The 24037-nt window shown below is 45.0% G+C and overlaps 1 protein-coding gene across 3 annotated transcripts; it reads left to right on the top strand.

The window, feature by feature from the left end:
* Positions 1-796: 796 nt before the first annotated feature.
* On the top strand, positions 797-21679 carry CREG2 (cellular repressor of E1A stimulated genes 2). 3 transcript variants are annotated; one of them, XR_008731009.1, is made up of 5 exons: positions 1552-2674; positions 4879-5048; positions 6879-7015; positions 8957-9040; positions 16186-16300. XR_008731009.1 is itself a non-coding variant. In XM_055702813.1 (4 exons), exons 1-4 carry the CDS (start codon positions 2273-2275, stop codon positions 18238-18240), a joined length of 846 nt encoding a protein of 281 aa, XP_055558788.1. In that variant the 5' UTR covers positions 797-2272; the 3' UTR covers positions 18241-21679. The 3 variants fall into 3 exon arrangements, 2 of the variants coding, with proteins under 2 accessions (XP_055558788.1, XP_055558786.1); XM_055702813.1 differs by lacking the exons at positions 6879-7015; positions 8957-9040 and adding an exon at positions 18081-21679 and having other exon boundaries at positions 797-2674; positions 16186-16299; XM_055702811.1 differs by lacking the exon at positions 16186-16300 and having other exon boundaries at positions 8957-12600.
* Positions 21680-24037: the final 2358 nt, after the last annotated feature.

A 24037-nucleotide genomic window follows, 5' to 3' on the forward strand; every position in this document is an offset into this window, starting at 1 on the left:
CAGCAAATTTTCAGAGAAAACTAGCCTGACTTGAAGATTCTTTATGCTAGACCATTCTTACTTTTTGATAAAACTTTAAGAAATACTGGTTTTGTTCTTAAATTTAAATTTAAGACCTTTTTCTGGAAATACTACCACATGCAAAACCGTGCTAGCAACGCAGTTATTTGAATTTGTCACGGGATTCAGTTGTTTGACTGTGTTTGAATAACACTTCAGAAGAGAAAGGTGAAGTATTTATGGTTCGGTTTTATCTATTTCTTCTGCTTTTTGTTGTCAGTAAAGCTGAAGGCCTACCTGAAGTCATCGTGGTAAATTTATCTGGAAGCTGCAGAAGATACGAACGACTCTGTGCCAACGCTCCTTTGTGTCCACTGTACGTAATTTAAAATGTGTATTTACTGCATATAGAACTTGTCACTAACTCCTATGTCTTGAGAAATTCCTGCTTTGTTTCCCATTTCTGCGGGACACAAAATTTCACATATAATTCTATTAACTGATATAAACCAGGTTGTATATAAAGTTACTGATTTGTTTATGTTAGAAACTAGGTTGTTTGAACTTGTTCTATAAGCAAAGAACAAGCACAGACTCTTCTAAAGAGAAACCCTGGAATGAATTTGCATGAAATAGTAAATACGGAGTATGAAATTTGTATCTTGTGTGCATCAGACTCTATGAGGAAACTCCCTGAAATGCCTGAAATGCCAGGGAAATTGGGGTTTAAAATCTTTTTGAAAAGCATGTCTGCAGGGAGCTGACTGGGCCTCATCATTAATTCAAGAAGGGAGAAGTGCTTCGTTATTTTAAGAAGGGACATTTCCTGAACTAGAGAAAAGCACTTGTCAGGAGCTTAGCAAGCTTTCACTCATTTTGGTTTTGGAAATCCTCATTTATTTTCCACTTGCATCTACGTTCTTCTGTCTCAGCTCAAGCACTGAAGTGGGAATCAATATTCAAAAGGGTGGTATTACAGCAGATGTAGACAAGGCAACGTGCTAAAGGAAACGGTAGTCACGTATTCAATTTTGCTGAGAAGATTAAGAGTTTGGTAGCAAAATTACATACTCTGGTGACGTATCTTCATAGTCAGAAAAATGTATTTGCGCCTTAAGGCCCATTATACCCATTATCACTATCCTTCAGGTTTTTGTGGTGAAGATAAAAAACGAGTCAGGGGGGTCTAGGAAAAAACATAAGCTAAAAACATTCAATATTTCCCAGCCCACTTCTATTTATAGAAGTTTATATTCTAGATTAGATATGCAGCATATTCTCATGCAGCAATTAAGGCGAAGCTGTTAACAGCAGACCGACCTCGCGGTCTGTCCCTCACAGCTATCGGAAAGGCAAGGTCAGTTAGATGTACCGCAGCGGCAAAGGCTCCTGTGAGATTCATCCCGCCCCGTCTCCCATCAAAACCTGTATTCCTTAAATAATTTGCACGAATGCAGTGGAAGTTTACAAGCATATAATTTTCAAGAATTGCACGTTTGCGCAGGCACACTGAAGGGGCGTAGCTGCCAAGGACGGAAAAGGCGCAGGATGCAAAAGCGCCTTTACTAATAGGGCCATTGATATTGACTCACATACACGTTCAGATCTTTGCCGAATTATAAAGCCTCGCCTGGGAAACGTGTCATTGCCCAGCAGCTCCGTGCACCTGCACGCCCAAGGGAATGCCACCAGCACCGCAGCCCATGACGCCCGCCCGCCTCCTGGGGCTCGGGGTCCTGCCCCGGTGCCCAGCAGAAGCTCTCCCCGCGGCGGGCGGGCTCGCTCCCTCCCGGCCTCTCCCTCTCCGTACGGGCGGAGATCCCGCCCCGCAGTGCCCGGCCGCTTTCCCTGCCCGGCGCCGCGGCAGCACACGCAGAGCGCAGCCCCCCGCCCGGCGGAGGGGACCCCGGCCAGGCCGGGCCCGCAGCCCCACACGTCGCCAGCAAACGACGGGCTGCCGCGGGGCGAACCCGCCGCGCTGCCGGGCTCTGCCCTGCCGTGGCCGGGAGCCCAGACGGGCCGAGTTCCGCCCTCCGCCCGCCCAGGCCGCGGGTGGCCGGCCCGCGGGTGTCCCCGGCCGGCGTGGGCGGCGGAGCCAGCGCTACGGTTCGCCCAGCCGCACGGGGCTGGGGAGGGGGCCCTGCCGCCCGGCCGAACGGGGGCGGGGGGCTGCCGCCGGGGTGTGGGACGGCCGGGGGCGGGCTGCGGGCGCGGCGGCCGCGGGAGGGTGCTGCCGGAGCGGCGCGGCGCGGCGCGGGCGCTGCCGCAGAAGATGTCGGCGGGGCGGTGGCTGCCGGCGTGGTGCTGGCTGCCGGCGCTGCTGTGGGGCGGCGCGGGGGGCTACGTGGTGGTCAGCTCGGTGTCCTGGCCGCTGCCCGACGGGGGGGCGGCGGCGGACGAGCTGCACAGCTCCTCCACCGAGGAGGCGCTCCCCGCGCTGCTGGAGGAGGCGGGCGGCCTCTGGAAGCAGAGCTACCCGGCCTCGGCTTACCGGGAGGACGCGGCCCTGGGCTCCGGGCCGGCGGCGCGGCGGCCGGAGCAGGGGGCCGCCCCCTCCAGGATGTTCTCCTACCGACGGGAGGGCGGCGGGGCGCCGGGCCGCGCCGGGACCGCCCGCTTCCTCGCCCGCTACAACACCTGGGGCTTCGTGGCGACGCGGGCGGCGCACGGAAAGGTACGGAGCGCCCGGCGCCACGGCCGCGCTCACGCGTTACCGGCGCACCGGCCCCGGCCCCCGCGGCCGCCCGGCGCTGCGGCCCGATCCGCCGCCAGCGCTGCCCGGCTCAGCAGCCAGCACGGGCGCGGAGAAAACAGCGCAAACTCTTTTTTTGGGAAGAGAAGCCGCGTTTGGAGTGCAGCCGGGGAGGCACGTTAGAAAAAATCCCAGCAGAGGGGCCCGGGAAAAGCCGAATTTTTGAAGCCGGAGCCACGGCGGCCGCGGCGGTGGTGGCCGGAGCAGCCTTGGCACCGGGCAGCCCCCCCGGCCCCCTCGGCCTCCCCCGGGCTGCCCCTGACAGCGGGGGGGGGCGGGGAGGGAGGAGGAGGAGGAGGCGACCTGCTGGGCTACCACATGTGCATGTGCCCGGCCCGCAGCCGTCCCGCTGCACCAGCTTGAAACGATTTGTCTGTCGGAAGCGTTAAGAGAAATGGCTGGGCTGGCCTGGAGAATTGGGGTCATTGGTTTGTTCTCCGCTTTAAAATATTTCCCTTTGTAAAACGAAAGGTTGGAAGGAGACACAGCATCGAATGCCATTCAGACAAAAGTAAAGAAAGAAGCACAAAACCCCCCAATCTTTAACTTTCTCTTGAAAGTATTCACGCAGTAACTAACTCACAATTTTTAAAAAAATAGACTAAGTCAGAAGCATGTTAATCGTCAGAAAGCTTGGCTGAGGTAGCGGCAGTTTACCTTACTGTGAAATACAAAGCAACAGGTTAAAAAAAGGTACCATTAAATAAATATATGTGCACACACAAAGGGCCTGTAATTCTACACCAGATTGTTGGAAATCCTGTTAAATCATATGCTCTTAACTCTTCTGCTTTATGCTCTCGCCAGAAACCCTTGGTGGAATTACAGCCATAATATAGTCTCCAGTTACGACACAGAAGAAAATCTGATTTGTAATAAAATTTGGAATAGATGGAGGGGTGCTGCTGCTCTGAGTGCTGAGTTGTGCTGCCTGTGGTTGCAGTTCTTTTTGAGAATCCGCTGTAATATTAACCATGCATGACAGACCGGGCATTTTAGGCAACAGAAACATGTCCTGCAATATTCCTGACAGATACTATTTTTTTTTTTTCATTGTAACTTAATAATACACAAGTATTAAAGTATTCCTTCTAAGGAATGCTAACAAGCACTATAAGCATTACAATTTTAGAGGCATATAAACATCAGAAAGCATGCAATCCAGGTCATAACATCATCCAGGGTTTTCTTATTAATCGTTCATACTAATTTGATTTTGCTGTAAAGGATTTAGCAGTTACATTGAACTAATGTAGTGACTGATGATTTTACTATTTAACATCTAATTGACCATGAGGAAAGAAATATCTGAAGACATCAAAAAATAGTAATTCATTAAGTATCTGTCATTGCGATTTATAATGGGATGAAAAGCATAGTAGGAATATAAATTACTATGGAGAATATTAATGTGTGTCACTACTGGGCAGGGACATTTTTGCACGTGTTGTATCCACTGTGTGTACACAGATCAGTATACAGGAGGGATCTTGGCTCCTCAGGGTGCCTCCTCTGACATGGGAGGAAGGTTTGCTCTGCTGGCTTGGTGGTTGAGACACCCTTGCCCCGTAGCTGAAGTTGCTGCCCAGGCAGCTAGGATGATGTCCTGTTTGACTTCAAACACAGCTCTGACTAAAATGCTTTCCTCTTGGCAAACTGATGCAATCACATTGCAAATCAAGGCTAAAAGGGGAGGCAAGTGTAAAAAGCAGGCTGAATCAAGGCTAAATTAGGCTTGTGGGTTTGAGAAAAGGTGTCAGCACTGTTTCAGAGTAAACATTTCTTGACGCTGATGGCATTGATTTTAATGCAGTTAAACATTTTTAATTTGGTAGTTCCTTTAAGCTCAGTGGAAGAGAAAATGTTCTCTAGTCATGGACATGGAAGTGCCATGGACAGGACTGGAAAGAAGAAGTAAAGGAAGGATCTGTTTTTGTAGAAGCATGATGGATCTAATTTAGAAGGAGGTCTGTCTCGCAATGACAACAGAAAGTGGGAGCACAAATTCCCAGTAGCAGAGGGGGCAACCCGTGCTGTCCTGTCTGCTAGAGCCCTTGAGGGAATCCCTGACGTTGTAAAGTGTCTGCGTGCAAAGATGTAACCAGTTGCTTCATTGGATTTTGCAGATCCAAGGTATGCCCTATGGGAACTGTTTACTTCTCAGCGATGGTCCTGTCAATAACAGCACTGGAATCCCCTTCTTTTACGTGACGCTGAAGGATAACACTGTGGCAGATCTCCTGAAGAATCCCATGGCTTCTCTGACCCTGCCAGAGACAGATGGAAATTTCTGCAGGTAATGGAGTTTTTATCTGCCTACTACCCTTGCCAGTGAGAACAGGGTCCTCAGAACAAAATGCTGAGTTCCCACCTTCAGTGTCCTTCAGTGCCCTTCAGTGCCAATTTTTGGCTGTCACCATCAGCCACACTGCCCCTCCTTAGGCTTATTTTGCAGTAGGTTGCCCCAGTAAAGCACTTCTTCAGAAAAGCAGAAGTGTCACTGAAGTACATTGTAGCATCAACAGCTGGAGTGGCTTTCAGCTTGCACATTGACGTACCTAAATTTAATCTCTTCTTGGAGGTGCCTGCATAAAATCTAGGTGTTCAAGATCCTATTATAGGCCATGGTGATCTAGTCAATAAAGTCCATAGAGTTTTGAGGGCTATTCAAGTCATGGTAAAGCAGACACCTTTGCTCTGGAGGGAGGCCCTGCTGATTGTCTTGACAGGGCTTTAAGCTCTCTGGGGTCTAAAAGGGGATCTCAGGCTCTCAGTTCACAATATACACGCGGGACCGTGCCGCTCAGTCTAATTTCCACCTCTTTAGAGGGTATGATCGAATACGGTATCACAAATTTTTGACACCTTGTATATCATAAACAGTCCGTGAATGATCCCCTGTATAAAGGAAGCTGGGTCTGAGATTTGCTGATCTACGGCCAGCCCCAGGTTCGTCTCTCTAGAGACAGCAGTGAGTTGACTTCTTCCAAATCATATGTACAGTGAATAACTCCAGATCACTGAAGCTTTATGTAAAATGTACGTATGTAAACTCAAAGATGTTTCAATTTTCCCCTCCATTCTGTCTCCTTGTAAAAGATGTATCTCTGCCATATGTTTGTTTACAGTTAAACATGTGGCAAACTTGGCTGGGTCAACCTTATGTGAAGTGTTATTTCCAAAGGCCTCTTTACGTGACGAGGTACATGACACCGAAACTGTGTCAGACAGGACTCCATTACCAAAGCAGATCTTAGCTGATATCCAAGGAGAGAGGGAGAAGAACTGGAAATTACAGGCTGCTTCAGAAAGAAATGGCACTGAAAGTTTTTAACCCAATTTAAGTTCCTCTTTGGGGGAGGAAAGGTTTATCTTAAGAACTGGGTCCCTGATTCCCTCAGCTGGGGATTGCCTCGGGTATCATCCCGCCTCTCAAGCCTGCTAGCTGTGAACAATGCTGGAAAAAGCAGCAAGTGGCAAATATAAGGCACATTACTGTTACACTCATCTGTATTTATCTCCAGAATATGCTGTTTTCTTAAGAGTTATATGGTGGGAAAATGAAATGGTTTTCATTTTCACGTTTTTCATGAAAGAAAGCAGTACAAGGGATTTCAGGCTGACATCCCATTCCCAAGGAATGGAAATCTTGGCTTCCTCTCACAATGTCTAACACTTAATAGGAACCTTTTATCGCAACTTTTGTTAAGGTAGTTCAGCTTTGAATGCTTGAGAAGGTCAACAGAGTGGTGAAGTTAACACCACAATGGTTCCGCTTGCTCCTTAGAATTCTATCATTAAATAATTTGTATTGATCATTTAATAAATAAATGTATCAGTTCTTTTGTAACAGGCTAATGGAGCTTATTCTTGCTTTCTAAACTTTTTCATTCCATCAAATAGTAAGCTGAATATCTAGACCAAGTACTTAAAAATTTATGTTGGCCTATGTCCTAGCACCTACCCAATGCCCTGTTTTCAGATGCTCAAGAATCAGAACATCTATTGATAACTGCTGGTATTGAGCAATTCTGAAAATTATGCACCTATTTAGGCACTTAAGTGTGGTCTTTCATCCCTGACTTTAAACAGCCACTCTTGAAAGTCTTTGCCTTTTATATTTTAGCAATGCCACTGCCCGATTTACCTGTTTGAAAAGTGCCAATTCACCAACAAAAGAGAAGCGCTGCATGATCTGTGGAAACATGAAATTCATATACATCACAACCCTTCGAGAATATTTATTCGCTGTCTTTCTATTAGGTAACTATTAATTTCCAAACCACTACCCTTTTGTTCCATGTGCCAGATATTTGCTGCTGTTTGCCTTGCAGCCAGGGCAACCTGGATTCTGCCACCCAACTCTCTAGTCCCCTCCGCAGCCTGAGACCACACTCTCTGGTAAGAAAAGCTCTCTGGGCACTGCTGAGGAGCTAAACCTGGATTTCCAAGACAGCTTGGGCTGAACTAATTACCAGTTGCCTTATCCCTACTCTCCCTCCTTAACATCGGTCATGTAGTGTGTGTGGGCCCCAGCCCCCCTTCTCATATCAATTCTGGGCTTTGCCCAACCCTGAGTTGAAACATAAAGCTGAAGAAAATGAACCCAGAGATGAGAATAAGGTTTTCTTCCAGTCCCTCTTCCTTTCTTGGCTGCTGCTGCTCCTGGGCATGTAATCCCATCCCCTTCTTTCAGCTGACCATATGGTGGGTCTATTTTAGCTCAGTAACCCAGCAGAAACCTCGTCTCTTTCTTTTTTTTTTTTTTTCCCTTTCTTTCCTGGATGAGATTTCTACTGGGTTAGTAACTTGAATCAGCACCCCAAGAGCCAGAGGAGTGCAAAGGAGAGGGGAAAGGAGAAGGTGGAGGAAAATAGGACATCCTCATTTTAGCATGAAACCACACTCTAAATATTGAGCTTACTACTGAACATACAGATTCAGAGTATGATCAGTGCTCCTTCCATTATTTATGCTGTTCTTACATTGAGTTTGTTTTTCATTATTTCTGGAGTTCTCATCTGGAACAGATGTTTGCTGGCATTAGTGCAAAGAACAAGCATACAAAGAATGAAGAACTGGGACATTTGTTGAGCTGCAGTTTGTGTTTTTGATGATAGCTGGGAAAATGTGAGCAAGCCTTGGGGCTGTCTCCAGCCAGGAAGCATGTGGGCACTGGGACTTCTAACTTTTTTCTTTCCCTTCCCCCTGTAACCAGGGTCAGAAATGAATTTACATTTTATATTAGCAACCTGTGAGTGATTTTTACATTTGAAACTGGCAAGATCTTAAACTGCAGCCCTGCATACCACCCTACTGCTACCCTACAGAAAGGGCTTCTGTGGGCACCACCACAGTGAAGAAAACAAGCAGCGTGTCTGGGCCCTGCTGTCAGTGCTTGGGGTGACCCATCCCCAGCACTGCCTGCAGTACTGGGTCCACCACTGGCAACACAGCCAGCTTGCTACCTCTGCCACTGGCAGCCCAGGCATCCCTTCGGGGTGTGCTCTACCTGCTGAGATAGCTAGGCTGTGCCGTGCAAACAGCACATAGCATCCTTAGTGCAGAGCTTTGTGTGGTGGCTCAGGTTTTGTATAGCAATTTTCTTCCTCTTCTTTGTATGACAGGCAAGACGTTTTACTCAGAGAGACCTCAGGTTCTGCTAGTATTAAAAAAGTATCTGTGAAGTTTTCTTCACAAAGGGAAGTGTCATTTATAGATGGTTTAAATACCAGAAGTTCTCTTGGTCAAGAGCATCATTAATTGTTTTGGCTTTAGAATAATGACACAAAATAGCTAAATGAATAATGTTCTACATGAGAAAGTTCATGTCCTCGTATGCCAGCAGTGTATTTGTAGTTTGTTTTCATGTGGGATTTTATTAGAATTTCATTATTAACCTACTCTGGGTTGCAAGAACTAAAATAAATGTGAAAGCTGGTCGATGCCTGTAGTCAATGCTCCTGCGAGTATTTGACACTCTCCTGAAAAATGCCTCTGACCTATTGCACGCAAAAGAAATCTCTGGCCTTTAGAAAGAAAATATAGCTGACATTTCAATAGTCTTCTTGTATCTAATGAGTTTCAAGTGACTTGTGTGCCTGTACATCAATTTGACATTAAATTTATTTTGTAGCGAATTTCATTTTTGTTTCAGAACAGACTCAATTTCCAAACTCTGATAATAAATATTTTCATTTTCAGGGATGTGAGGAACCGAGTGGCCTTTTTGATGCTCCAGCCTTAAAATTTAATCAGCTTAAGAGCAAAATGGAAAAGCCTAAACTAGTAAGAGAAACAACATTTAATAATGAAAGAAAGAGAGCCGCCATGCATCCAAATAGGCACTAATTGCACGACATGATAAAGTTGCAGCTACAGTCTGGATTCCTCATCTCTGACCTAGAGATTGCCATTTCCCTGAGGGAACCGGGCTGCACTTCTCTGAGAAGGCTCTCTGATGGCCAGGCTAGAGAAAGCATTTGTTAGCAACTACATTGCATCCTATCTGAAGGCTGATAAACGGATAATAGAGGCAAGAAAAATTAAATGGTTTAGGGCTATAAATAGACTAAGATGGTATGTCTGTGCCACAGATGAGCTGAAAAGATTGAGTCCCATTCTTACAGCTTTCAGAGGGAGCAAGACCCAGCTCGATGTTAAAGAATAAAGCAGCTATTGTTCTAAATGCATTTCCCAACACACAGGCTGCTCAGAGGATACCTCTTTCCAAGTAAGCTCCTAGGCCTGCCTCATTACAGCTGCAGTCTGGAAAACAGGCAATTAATTTTAAACTTGTGTCACCTCCTTGACATCGGGTTCAGCACATTCATAGGGACCAACTGCAGGTTTCTTAGAAAAGAGGTTTTCACACAAGGAAAAAAGAAAAGGAACGAGCTTTGGGAGCAGTCTGCCGTTGGTTTTCCTTTGCTCTTAGTTTGGAGGACCGTGTTGCAAATCCACACTGCAGGCTGCGAGTGATTTTGAGGGACTCAGATTCTTCTCCTGGTTTATGACCTGCATCAGGGGTGGCTCCATCCGAGCCATTTTACCCACCATGCTCATCTGCTGCTTGAGGTAGCAGATTGGCACAACTGGGCAGACATCTTCAGTGGATAAAAGCTGGCCCCAGAGGTTTCCTAAACTCTACATTGAAAAGGCTGACAGGAAGCGCTGAGCATCTCCAGTGCTTCTGGATACCACCAGGCCACAGGAGGAGGAGAGTAATTCGGTGGGTTAGGGTCCCTGCTGCGCGGTGGATCAGCAGCGTGCATAAACTGGCAACTTCATTCCTGAGCAATCTGGAGAGGAGATAAGCCTGCCATGGGTGGCAGCCTTTGAGATGTCAGTTGACCATCCAATATATAGCTACCCCTGGGTTTGCAGAGTCGCCGTATGAGGATGAATATAACAAAGAAATTTGGTACTGCACCTTCACACAAAGAGAAATGATGCATGCAGAAAACAAAGGCTGAATTCAGACATCCCTCAGTTTTTGAGATCCACCTCCTGGTTTTGTGGCACAGACCCATTTCTGGTTCTTGTATTTATGTTGGCCCTTTTTAGTCATATGCAAAGGGTTATGTCAGTAGCTGTTCCTGAAAAATCTGCATTTAAAAAAATCAGGAAGATACCAAATTGGAAAGTCAAATATGAAACCTACTATCATCATGACCCAGTGCACACAATATAGCTCTAAATTACTGGGTTTTTTCCTGTATTCATAAATGACCAACTTCCCCAAATCCCTTTCTAGTGAAGTAGTATGTGTTTCCTCTGACTCTGTTTACAGAAATAGTTGATGCTGTGATTCTTTTTTTTCCCCTGTGAATTGTCTGTGGTTAAACTGTGTAAAAGTTTCCTGTCTGAAACAGTTCAGCTAAAGAAATGAGTTGTTATTGTCAGGGAAGACAGACAAACAGACTGGCTTCACTTAACACACTCTAATTAAAATATTCTAAGGAAGGATTATCTTCTAGGACGAATCAAATTATTTAAACCATGAGAACAGGTGAACTATGAAAACAGGCTCTCTTAGATGCAGAATAGCCACTGTACCAATACTCTTCAGCTCCCAGGCCTGACTTCAGATTCAGAACAGAAGACTGCTCGTCCCAGAGCAAAAGCAAAGATGTCTTTTAACTGTCTTTGCTGGCTCTCAAACACAGCTGATAAAGAAAGTCTTGTCAAAATCAAAGCAGGGCAGGGCAGAACCGCCCAGTCGCGTCCAGCTGAAGACCAGCAACAGCTTTGCAGATTATGAAATTGCTTTCAGCAGAGATTTTGTTTGACGTTCATGCCACACAGATTAGCAGCACCAATACATTCTTTCTGCTTCAGAGACTCTGGTAGTTAGCGGTGAGCAAATGAAATGTATGAGGAAGATAACTTGCTTTTCAAAATTAATCACATTTATGAATCAAAATTATAAGCACTTTACAGTAATTCTCTGAGGACACAGCATTTCCTCTCTTCCTTTCTGTAGATTTTAGGGGACAAAAAATCCTATGATGTATTGTAGATACTAGAAAATAACTTTGAATATTAACCTCACGCGCACTTTGGGGCTAGGCAAAGAGGAGCCCACCGGCGCAGGGTGACAGGGTGCCTACCTTGCGCCCGTGGGAGGTGACAGGGATGAGCTGTTCCAGCAGCTAGTCCCCACCTCCTAATCGCCTGGCTTTGTAGGGCTGCTATAGGAGAGGTGAGGATGTGTGGAGACAGTCATTGCCCTTACGCCACATGTGAGCTGCATGCTTTGCAGTAGACAAAAATGTAGAAAACCTGATCTCTGAAGTTTTCTTCTTCGCTGTCTGGCTCTCCTTTTCTGCAATAGGAGAAAGAAAGTTCTTTCCCAACTTTTTTTCTATTCTGCTAAAGAAGTAGAGGGGTAAAAGCAGGGGAAGAGGAGGCTGGGGAAGAATTAAAAGAGATTCCTCTCCACAGACCCCTGTTCCTCGCCCAGTCCCTGGAGCATTACTGAACCCTCCTGCCTTCCTCCTACTGATTCCTTCTTGGGGACACCTGGCTTTCCTTGCCAGGTACCTCCCAAACTCCTATTCTGCCTTTACTGCTGACCTGTGCCGGATCTGTTTCACCTCACTAATGGCCTGCACAGGCTGAAAATGAACATAATACTGAAGGATACTTTTGGTCAGAAAGCAGGAGACAGAGCATCGTCAGTCAAAGCAGAGATCTCAGCTGTGAAAGGGAATCCTAACAAAGTCCCAGTATCATCACCTTGTGTGCCGATATAACTGCATCAGCCTGAACCATGGGTTCATCAGATCTGGATTTGGCTAGTTGTTGGATAGGAACCTTCTAATTAAGATCCAAGAGATGGCTAGTGTAGTAAACAATTTAATGAGTAGGTGGCACTCTTAACTCTGAACCACTCTTGAACCATGACCCAGAAAGCGCAGAAGTGGTAAGCAGTAAAATCATTTGGGACGTGTTCATCAGCAGCGTGCTTCATGGCGTTGCATCTCTGTTGGGAAACGTGTTTCACTGGGACACAGTTTTCTCCTTAAGCTCAGTAAAGCTGGCACCTTTGTAAGTGAATGAAGTTCACGCTGTCATCTCACTTGCTTGGAAAAGACAGCTGCCCGGTCTGGGTCAAACTCTGCGTACCTAGTTTGCTCACCATAAGCAGAGGAACAGAGACAATCAATTCTTCTCTCTTCACAAATCAGATGAATAATTAAGATGAGCTCTCGTTATGCACTGTGTTCTTATAAAATGCATAAACTGAGTCTTCTTCCATTTTAATCTGGCTTCCCTCAATTTCTGCAACAAGGTGTATGTATTTTAAATAAGCATAAAAAATAAATGTTCCCTATTGCTTGGTCTCCTTCCACAGTCCCCTGCTTTCTTTTCCCCTCAGTTCATACTTCATCATAGCCTTTGTGAAATCCTCTGCAGAGAGGCAGAGGACCTGATTCTGGGAACAACAAGCCTGAGAAGCCACCTCAGGTTTCCTCGACAGAGAGACAGTGTCACTGGCTTGCCATCTCTCCCCCTGGCTCTGCCTCCCCCTTGCCCCCAGTCAGTAGTGCACAAATATTACAGAAAGTTGCTCCTCCGCACCTACTTGGTTTTGTGCAAGCAAAGATAAAAAGCACCCAAGGACTGAGAGCTGAATATGTGTTTAGTTACACAGAAGCAAGAAGTGACTAGTGAATGTATTACTAGACCTCTACAGATGTGAGGGAGGAATATTTTAGTAAATATACCTATTTATCCTTGTTATCCCTTTATTATCTTATGTAAAAATATGAGAGATATCCCTGGCTCGCTCTTTTTACTCCTAGGAAGCAAAGCCTGCATTTACATTAGTTGCACTGGTAATGGCACTGAAAATTCAAGACCTGTTCACAATGGAGTTAGAAGTGATAGCTGCAAGTTTAGTGGGTTTTGATGGTTTAAAAAATACAACAGTAATCACACATCAGTAGGGAAGTACTATGCCAAAAATGATGCAGAAACAGATTTACCGCAGAATATGAAGGGCTCCTTTGATAAAGAAAATACTAATGCTAATGTAAGATTAGAATACAAGGTTCCTATTCTGAAACAGAAAACGTATGATAAGAGGCAGCACTCAAAGCAAAGCCAACCAAGTAGTAACACAGTGTACTGAACTCAAATGTATCATTGTCCTGTTCAGCTCTTCCAAAACTTCATCTAACATAATCTCTACAAAAAATTTGTTTGCCTCATTTCCCAGAAAAACAAACTGACCCTCCAGAACATTATTCCAATGTGCAAAATTCAGTTTGGGTAACTTTTACTGGGAAGACAATATTGTGTGCGTCAATCTGTAACACCCTGACTGGCAAGAACATAGAGAAAACTGCAAACTGAAGAAGGAGCCAGGGGAAAAACCAGAAATAAAACCATTCCAGATATGGATGTACAGACTGTGGGGTTTGTTGTCAGCCAAATATGTGGAGAGCAGTTTTTCCTGTAAATCAGGGTAGAGTCACATCTGACTCTAGTCCTATCAAGCAAAACCATCTTGGCAAAGGCAGGCGGGATTCACTGCTTAACCACAGCAACGTCAGATCTATTGCCTACTCAGAATCAACGAGTACACTTTTAGAATAAACATGTACTTGCACAAAAAGATCAAATAATTGTCATTTGAGAAGGTGCTAGACAAAAACCTCTCACTGTGCCTGATCATGCCCAAATCTATCACCTTGATCCACTCAGTGAAAATCCTTCAATAACAATCCTTTTCTAATTCCTTCTGAAAGTAACTAACATCTTACCTAGGACCTATACCCAGCAAAGGCACTTGCAAATACTCATGCTTTTCCTCGCTCTTCAGTTGTTTTACAACACTGTTAGCCTGCGGAGGAAGTAGTTTCATATAGACAGATATTAAAGTAATCTTCTGAACGGACATTTTGCTAGTGAGAAGTCCCTTCCCTTCTGTATTTTTAAGAATCGTCGAGTTAAATATCTAAACGTGCATAAAGGGTGTTGATGCAGTATTAAGCACAAAAGAACAATAGATCCGGAGATCACTTCAGATGGACTTAAAGACTCTGTTCGCCAGGGCCAACAGTTGCAAGAGCGTGAATCTGCACTGCCCTGGCTGCTGGACATGCAGGTCCTCGGCTGACACCCTTTGTACGTGGGATTCAGCTCCTCTGTCTATAGGATTCAGCTCTTCTATAGCTGTATACACTGTATTCACCTATATTTATTCATGTTTTGGTGGGTGAGCATGTTATTGGATCATGGATACTGAACCGGTGTCCCTGGGCATGGACTTGTGTTGTTTAGGGACAGGATGCTTTCTGGCCACTGTAAGCCAGCTGTGAAACCGCACCTTCAGCATGCAGTAGGAGTTAGCGTTGAGGATCTACAGCACGCCAAGGTGATCACATAGACGAGTTTGTACTCTGAATAATCACTGATAGAAATAACCCAATGCCAAGGTTGGGAATGCAGATTTTCAGGTACTCAGAACACCATTCATTTATTACTCCACGATAAAAAAAATGTACTAGAGAAAATTAGACCATTATATATTCATGTGAACAGAAAGTTTGACCTTGATCTTTGGCAGCTGCTCTTCCTCCCATGCAGAAAGTGTGGTAGAGGAAGAAGAGTATGAGTGGAGTTTGTCCAGAGGTCGTTACGCTGAACACCCACTTCAGACACCTGCTGCTCCAGACTGAACAGGATGCTGAAAAAACATCCCAGAGACGATGTGACTGTAAACAGCTCTTTGGAGCTTCGACTAACAGTGCCAAGTGCTTACTGGGTATAGATGAGTATCAACCAGCCCGCTATGCTTCCTTGCATATCTCTGTTCATGGCCCTATCTAGAAAAGCAGATACTTTATCCAGTGAGCTACACAGCCTTTCATAACCATCTGTGTGGAATCTGCAGGTGTTAAATTAGCTGCAGGAGGATGTCCATATGTTTCCTGCATGCAGTAGACACATACTGAGAATTATAACCAAAGAAAAAAAAAACCACCTAACAATGCATATTGCACACAGTTAAGGCTAAAGGGCTCAAGCCAGGATCTTTAAGTAAAATCGCACACAGATGAGATGTAATTTACTGTGATTTGCTGCTTCCAATTAAAACACGGACAAGAAATACGGTCTTAGTTTCCTAATGTAGGTTTTCAGGCTTATGTTCTTATGCAGGCAGGCAGTCCTCTGAGATGCTGAGCAGTCTCAAAGCACTGGCCATGGGACTTGGGGCTGCTCAGCACTTGCCAGGATCAGGCCTCTGTAGTCATTTCCTACAACGTTTTTTTACAACTAGTCAATTTACTTATGATTTATATCCTTATATTGTATATGCCAGAGTCAGCAATTGCCCCACAACTGCTAATGGGAGTTACATATTATTACTGAATAGAAAGAACCAAAAAGCAACAAGTAGCTTTCCTATCTCGGTCTGAAGGATGAAGAGAGTTGTTTTTCTAATAGGTATTACTTGTCTCTCTGATGTAAAGCAGTTGAAAAATGGGCAAAAATGAATGAGGACTGAGTTTCTAGGATAGGCACAAGGAAGAGACTTTATGTTTTACACACAAATACATGTACATGCACTTACTTTGTAGGCATAGGGACAGACTAACCATCTCACTAGTTTTTTTCAGAATCCTGAATTCTGGGAAAACAGCCATTTTCGCATTTTTTAGAATCTTAACATATATTAATCCAGTTCTTGAGCGCATAAATTAAGATCAAGCAAATACCTACAGCAGAGCTGTGTTTCAGGCAAGTATTCCTTCCAAGCCCCCCCGCCCCGCCGAAGGTTTCAGCTGGGCGTAGAAAAGACCTGCAAGGCTTGACAAAATATCACAGCTTTTTATATGTGAGCAGGAGTTCATATTTCTCAAAAAACCTTTAAAAAAGAAACCAAACTATTACACATAAGCATTTTTCTCTGTGCACAGAAAAAACGTAATTGATCCGGAGGATCCAAGGTGCGCCAGGCTGACTCTCATGGGACAGATGGTCACGGTGCCTCCGGAGGAAGCAGAATTTGCCAAGCAAGCAATGTTTTCCAGGTCTGTATGGAACAGGCACACAGTAGAGTGCAACCCGCAGGTCTGAGACAAATATACGTATGTGGCCCTTTGGTATGGAGAATCTGAGAAGTAACAAACATTATCTTTACTTTGGGGCCACAAAGTATGTTGGCTCCTGTGCAGCTTGGAACGACAGGGCGAGCTGTGCAACCTCCTTTTAACTCTTGAGTTAACAAAATACGGAAATGCAGTTAGTCACTGTTGGATTCCAGTAAGGCACGTGGTCTATAATCCAGGGATTATGAAAATATTTCACCTGGCTCCAAGGAGAGATTCCATAAATCCAGGGTGTATTTGTTACTTTTAATGATTCTTCCGCATCTTGGGACAGATTGTGTTCTCAGCTACAGCCCCCTACTCAGAGACAGAACAGAGAGCTCTGCTGCCTTTGGGCTTACACCTATTTGCAGGATGGGGCTTACGGGTTCTGTTGCCTCTCCTACCACGACAACTGCTACCAAAGCCATACTACTTACCAGACAGTCTCCTTTGAACAGATGCAAGCACAACCCCCACACAGACACACACTCCCAGGGTGTGCCCCCATGCCCTCCAGTGGCTCCGAACCCGAGCTGGGGCACCCACCTCCCACACAGGCTGCCAGGGTTGATCCTCAAGCACACCCTGCCTGGTCAGTCAAATACTGCTGGGAAACCGGGATAAGCTAGGATCCAAAACAGCCCTAAGGCAATATCCTTTCTGGCCTGCTGGAAGGGGTTAGGGTGGGACTCTGTCAGCGAGTGTCCCCTCAATGGCAAAAATGGGACCGTGGACAGACAGGGGCTATATTGGCGCACAAGCCTTTTTGATGCAGGCTGCAGAAACCAGATTTCCATGTGAGCCAGAGTCCACCAGCGCCTCGGCAGCAGATGCTCCACTGTCAGAGAGCAAAAGCCAGAATGACACAGTGAGGGCTGACGGGGCTCACCCCATACAATGCTGGCAGCAGCTGGAGCCACTTCCCAATGCCACAGTCATGGGTGCTCAAAGGAGCAACTCAGAAAATGGTGGGAAACCTTAGCTCAACCCAAAGGTTGCCAGACCATCTCTTTTGCAGGGTCCTTTGCACTGGGTCAACCCTGCCTGGACTCGCACTGCTTCCCCCCCTGCTCCTGTGAACACTGCGACTCGAGCGGTTGTAGCCGCTCCGTGCACTGCTGCCAAGCATCCCCAGCATCCTCTGCAGATGTACTCGCTGGGGCTTAGGGACCAAATGTCTGCACCCAGTATTGCTGGCAGGGAGGATCTCTTTGAGCTAGCTCTAAGGGCAGGCCCAAGAAATGAGACAGAGATACAGGACGAGAAGGCTCTAGCAGGCGACAGCTTGAAGAAGCTGTGCTGTGCCTGCTAGCCAGTTTTATTAGCTCTCTTGCCATATCACAGCAACTACTACCAAAGATGTAGTATTTTCAGAGCACTGTTGCCTTTGAACAGACAAAAGGACAACCCTGACACATGTTCAGAGATTCTCCTCTTAACTGTTTTTCACTTCCTTAGAGACTAAACAACATCTGCCTTCAGAGATGAGGTTCTGCAGTAAGGGAAGCTGATGTTCGCTGGCTGCCTTTGTTTGCAGTTCTCACCAGACTGGGGTGTGGAAGATCAAAAACCTCACTGCAAGGGAGGGCAAAAAGGTGAATGGTGGTGGTTCTCAGATCTCAGGTTTCACTCTGGCTGAGCAGACTAGGCTGAAGGAAAAAAGCAGACTGCATATGCTTTGGCACTTCTTTTAAATGTTTTTCTTTTCTTTGTCCTTCCAGGCACCCAGTGGTAAGAAAGTGGCCTCGTAGCTATGAGTGGTTCTTCATGAAAATGAACATTGAGCACATCTGGCTTCAAAGCTGGTATGGAGAAGTTTCTGCCATTGCAGTAGAAGAGTATTTAAAAGCTGTTCCAAGTAAAGGATTGAATGGACTTTGATATAGAGTTCTAAGTTTCCTTTCCAAACACTTTTAAAATTTCATGCTGGATGGTCAATTTACAGTGATTTCCTGCCCCCCACCCCCCCACCACCCCCCGGCTTCAAAATAGCCCTGTCTCATATGGAGCAGAGTGAAAATAAACCAACACAGACTTTCAAATTATAAAGGAGAAGTGGATACTAGCCCTACCCTGCAATGTACAAACTTGTCATTTCAAATAGGCATTGCATCATCTTAAATGGTGCTTAAAAATGCTTTGTATCTGTTTGTTTTGACTTTTGTTGCTGTGCACCCACAGGGAGACTACAGTAAGTGCTAAATATAATGTTCTGATTAACAGAAAAAGCAAATTGCCTACTCAGAACCCCCTATGCATTGTAGAGGTATTACTGCAGCTTGGTCTCCCTTGATTTGGAAGTACTCTAAGAGAAACTTAATAGCTGCAAATATAGGTATTTAAGTTTTAAAAAAATACTTTGCTAAAGCTGTCCTCATTTGGTAACTTATAATTTCTACATGTGCTTTTCTCAAATTAGGTAATTTGATATTTCACCTGGAAATTGAGTAGAAATTTTCTTTTTTAGTAGAAAAAATGCAAGCAGCTCAAACAACATGGCTCCAATATAACTTGTCTCTTGCTGGCACCAAGCTGGTTAAACATGTTAAGGGCCAAAACCAAATCAGCCCCACAAGGATTATCCTAATACAAGTATAAACATTCTCATAAGAATAATTAAGTAAGTGTTCTCAGCTAGCCTGTTGTTCTTATCAGACAGGAAAAGTACTTTTAATAGCCTGTAGTCCTGATTTTTTTTGCACCCCTTCTCCAGCCACCGCTTTATTTTTAACTCATTTGTGTAACTCATTTTTGTATACTATCACTAACTCATGTAGGGGTAGAGCCAGTCCCTTAACTCTGTTTCCACACCAAGTTTTAAAGGGCTTGTTGATGCATTTGTGTTTTAAAGAAGCCTAAATAAAGATAGTTAGACATTTCAGGCCATGAAAAACTGATCTTCCTAGTGTGGAAAGTGCAAACATTGTTGCAAACACATTATGAATAGGCATCACGTGATAATACCAAAAGAGTTCAAAGGTGTTTTTTTCACCTTCAGCCCTTTCTCTAGATGTCCTGGTAACCTTATTCTGCAGTTCTTACGGTTATTGCAGTAAGAAAGTTCCCATGGCTAACCAGCCAAGTCATTACACAGTTTGCAAATTAGACGGCTGTTCTCCCTGTTACATTAAGAAAGAGGTTTCTGTGCCTGTGGGGAAGGTCTTCCAGCATCCCTGGGAGAGCACCTGAGCTCTGGGTGGCAGCCTGCAGGACCCTCCCCAAGCGAGTGACCTGAGCTTGCACAGGTTAATCCCTGGGCAGAGCTCAGAGGCAGCTGCGTGAGCTATGACCAGCTGGAAACCAGTTAAGTGTAGCTGAGCTTATTTTGGTTCAGGCATGGAGAGAGGGAGCCACTCCCGGAGTGGAGCTGAGCATCGTGCTAGTTTAACTACCAGGGGCTGCTTAGCCCTTGGTCAAGTGCAAGGCTCTGACCATCACTGTTGTTCCTGATATTCTCTAAGAACTGAAGACAAATGCATGGGGAAGAACTTCGTTTAGACACTCACTAAGCATTTTTTTTTTTTTGTCTCATTGCCAGAGACTCTGCTAGCAGTGCAGATCTTTTGCAGAGGTAATTATGCAAAAGAAGGAAGTGTCCTGCCTGAATCTATTTCTTTTTTTTTTTTTCCTTGGCAGATGAGCACCATTTTCCCATTTGAGTTTGCCCCCGAATCTTGCACTGTGTAGTACTGAAGCAAAACGGTCTGTCCTGTACAGATTTATAGAATGCCATCAAGTGAAATCCTCCTTGATTAATATAATTTTGCCATGGAGATCTTTGTCCACTATGAATTTGATACTTTGGCCATTATCATTAATGGGGCTTTTAAATCTGAGTTCAACAGGCAGAGTATTAGACCCTGTAGGGGAATCTCGACAGGTCTAACATTTCTGTGCAACTTTAATTACATGTTTCATTATCCCACTTCACTACTTTTCCCAGAGAAACCTGAACTGCCTATTATCTCTCCCCCACACCCCCCCCGAGCAAATTCAGTGTACAAGCTTAATGTTTAAACAAGCTGAAGAAGAGAGGAAGAATTTTAGAAATGCCGCTGTTACTATACTTTCAATTTCATTTATATCTTTAGACAGCCTGGTAACAGTGACATGGTCCTATGTCCTACCTGTTAACTTATTAACACTCTTGCCTTTAAGTGGTAAGGGATTTTATCAGCAATGTTCAGTAGAGCTTTAAACTGTTTAAGAAGCTATTGTGCACTAAGAAGGGTTTTGAATTTACAATACCTTACTTGCTATAGGCCGTCTATCTGCACACCTAGATTAATTGGCGTAGCTTCTGTATTGTAAATTGACACATTCATCAAGAAGCTTTTCTATACAGACTGGCTGTGAGGCTCTTGACAGAAACTCAAAACATGAAATGTAAAGTGACAAAATGGGCTTCAGGAAGAAATGCCTTCTTAAATTACCTGTTCTCCTTTCATGCTTCCTTCTCCCAAGGAATAGCTACCGTAAAAGCCCTTGAAGGTCTGTAGAAATTAATCAAAGATATGACCTGCAGGTTTTGAATGGAATTTTCTGGACCAGAAAAAGGGGAGGAGATGATATTTTGCTTAATTGGGCTTTACATTATTATATACTAGTTCCAATGTTTCTTTAAACTGGCAAATGTCTCAAGTGATTGGTCATCATGCGGTAAGTGATGTTTCTTGAAGCTTTTAACCCAAAAAGTGTTGAGATGCCATGGTAAAATCATAGTTCTTCAGATTGTAAAGCGTCTGATCTTCCTTCAGTTCACGTGAATAGCAAAAATCCTGTTTATTTGTTGTGCTTTAATTATTAGATCAAATAAGCATATTTATTAAAAGTCTTGATAAGCCCTTATGAGTTTATTAAGCATTTCAACTACCTGATGTGTAGTTCATTTCCACGTGTTCTATATTTTCATTATTTCTGTAGCTTCCCCCAAAAAGCTTGTTGTGCAACATGTATTATTTAAAACTTTAACTGTGGTTTTGCAATATTTAAGAGATGCATTTAGTCATGTTTGTATACTTGCTGAAAAAAGGAAGAGAAAGTTCTAAGCTTGGGTTCTCACTTCTTTTTGCTAATTTGTGCAAACCTAATGCATGTACAGCATTTAAGCACAGCTAGTTTGAACTGCTGTTCTTATTTAACCAAAGAATGCTCTGTTTCTGATGAACTTTTCATCAGTTCAGTGGACAAAATGCAACCTGTCTCGTTTCTGGATGTGTATTGCAATTTGCAATGTATTTTGATTTCTAAAGACAATGAACGTTGTTAACAAAATGCCTACTGAGAAGAAATGCAAATAAACCAAATTTCAGCGTGGAAACTGCAGTTAGAGTATTTTTGAATCTGTAGTACAGCATTAGCCAGAGTAACTGATCTTTTGCTGACAGCCATTATAATTTCTATCTGATCTGAACATCCATGCTTTTTTTTTTCTTCTTTTTTTCTTTTTTCCAGTATTCCTGAACCAAGTTAATTTATCTCAAAATATTTCTGGGAATTGAGACTCACGTCTGCCTTGGTACGGCCTCAGTTTTCTCTGGGGAGAAAAGTCTAGCCAAGCACCTTTTATCTTTCCTTCGTCTTCTCATTACTGTCAGCTTTGCTTTCACCATGGCAGATAAATGTCAGTCTTAACAATGCTTGCTCTTTTCTGCACATGGGCATTGAGCACTCACCTCTCAGGTGTGCATTAATGGTGTTTCGTAAGTTTCCTTGGTGCAATTTCTCCCTTTTCTAACCTTGCTCTTACAAGTTCTTGTTACAGCTTGTTCTCTGCTGTCCACTTTCCTCTGGCACATCTTCTTAAGCCAAGGCTGACAATTTTTTTCATCTTCTTTCCCGCACCATCTCCTTTCAACAAAATTCAAGCTCTCCCACTAAAAGCCCCGCTTTGTATCCAATAAAGGTTATAGGAAACAGCCTGTGTTTCCTATTTATGCCTTATAGTTTTTGTCTTGCCACTGGTTAGACTGTATTTGCTGTGAGGACTGTGACAAGTTTCCTACCTTGAACAAATCACAGTCAGCATCAGTTTCCTATTTCCAGTGATTCCATATTCTTAAAAGAACATTTCCTGCAGCTGTTCTTTTCCTTTGTACCAACTCTCTTTACTTTTATCCCATTTCCAGAGTGATATCTGTTCTTGATTACACTAAGTGTCTTTCACTTTTTTACCAAGATTCTCGCTTGAACAACATTTTTGGACTCACTAAAGTACTATCACTTTTTTTGATCACCTTTTGCCAAACACTTAATTTGTGCTCCTTCTGAATCGTCTGTCACTAGCCATCCTTCAACACAGCTCACCCTTTACCTGCCTCTACTCTGCCACCACCACCACCTCCACTCACCCTCTCCCATCTAACATGCTCCTGCTCCTGTGTTGCCTTATCCTCTTTTTCCTAAGTTTTTCTTCATTACCTCTAGTTTTCCCATGTTCTTCCCTCAACTTCCAATTCCTTCTCTACAGCCCCTTCCACATTACTTTGTCTGCCCAGTCTTGACCACCCTCTTGATTTTGCTACTTTAATCTTGTTCTTACAATGCTCAGTGCCTTTGGAGAGAGTCCTAACGCTGCCAAGCATTTTGGGAGAACGCTAGAGAGTTACTTTAAAGAATACTTTGGGTTTGAAGGTACTTATTTCTTTATTTAAACGCCAACTCTGGAACAGAAATGGGAACACAATGGCCTTGGTGCCGATATAGAGCTGGGCAGTTCATCGAGCTTGTGGCTTTTGTCTGATGACCCCTTCCATACAAATTAATCCAGGCTCTACTAGACCCCATCTGCATCAGCAGCCACAACAGATCATCATGAGGAAGGACATTACCAAGGTTTGGCAATGTTGCTTGACAACATGTGACAACATGTGTGGTCACACCACTGACGACTTCTGAAGGAGACCATTCAAAAAAGACTGGTAGCTGGTGAAAACAGGCGATCCATTTCGGACGCTGGGAAAAGGTACAGATGCCTTGTATGAAAAAACAGGTAAGGCTAAACTTCTTTAAGTAGTATATAGCAAATATTTCTACGCCATGGAAAACGAATCCATAAAATGGTCATATTTGTTTAATGCCGCTGTATGTCGATACATTTTTCTCCAGTTTTTTTTTAGTTTTTTTAACATGGTACTGCCTCTTACTATTTTTCGTCCTTCTGAAATGCTCTCCCCTCGGTGCGACCGCACAGGCACCTGCTGTGCCCGGCAGCGAGCGGCGCTGTCCCTGTCCCCCTGCGTGGCCGCACAGGGCTCCATCCCCGGCTGGCTTCTGCCACCCCACGTCCCGGCCGCCCTGCCCGGCGCTCCCACCGCCACCCCGCAGCGGGACACGCTTTACCCGTGAGGGCCGCGCCCCGCGGGTGCCGCTGGCCCAGCTGACGGGCCGGGCCTAGAACCGCCACCCACGGCGGGGGCTGGGAGCCCAGCAGCGTCCCAGGGCCCGCCGCGCGAGGAGGCCGGTGGACCGAGGGCTGCGGCGGGAACCAGCCGCGCAGGAGCCGCTCCGTATCCACCCCGACGGACAGCGACTCGCCGCCCTCCGCCCTCAGGCTGTGCCCCCGCCCCCCGCCCCGGCCGCTGGCCCCGCCCCGGCTCCCGGCATCCCCCGGGGGGCGGGACACCGCCGCGGGGGGGCGGGGCCGCGCATGCGCAGCCGCGCGGGCGGGGCGGGGCGG

The sequence above is a fragment of the Falco cherrug genome, chromosome 2 (assembly GCF_023634085.1).
Source record: "Falco cherrug isolate bFalChe1 chromosome 2, bFalChe1.pri, whole genome shotgun sequence".
In the NCBI taxonomy this organism is placed as follows: Eukaryota; Metazoa; Chordata; class Aves; order Falconiformes; family Falconidae; genus Falco; species Falco cherrug.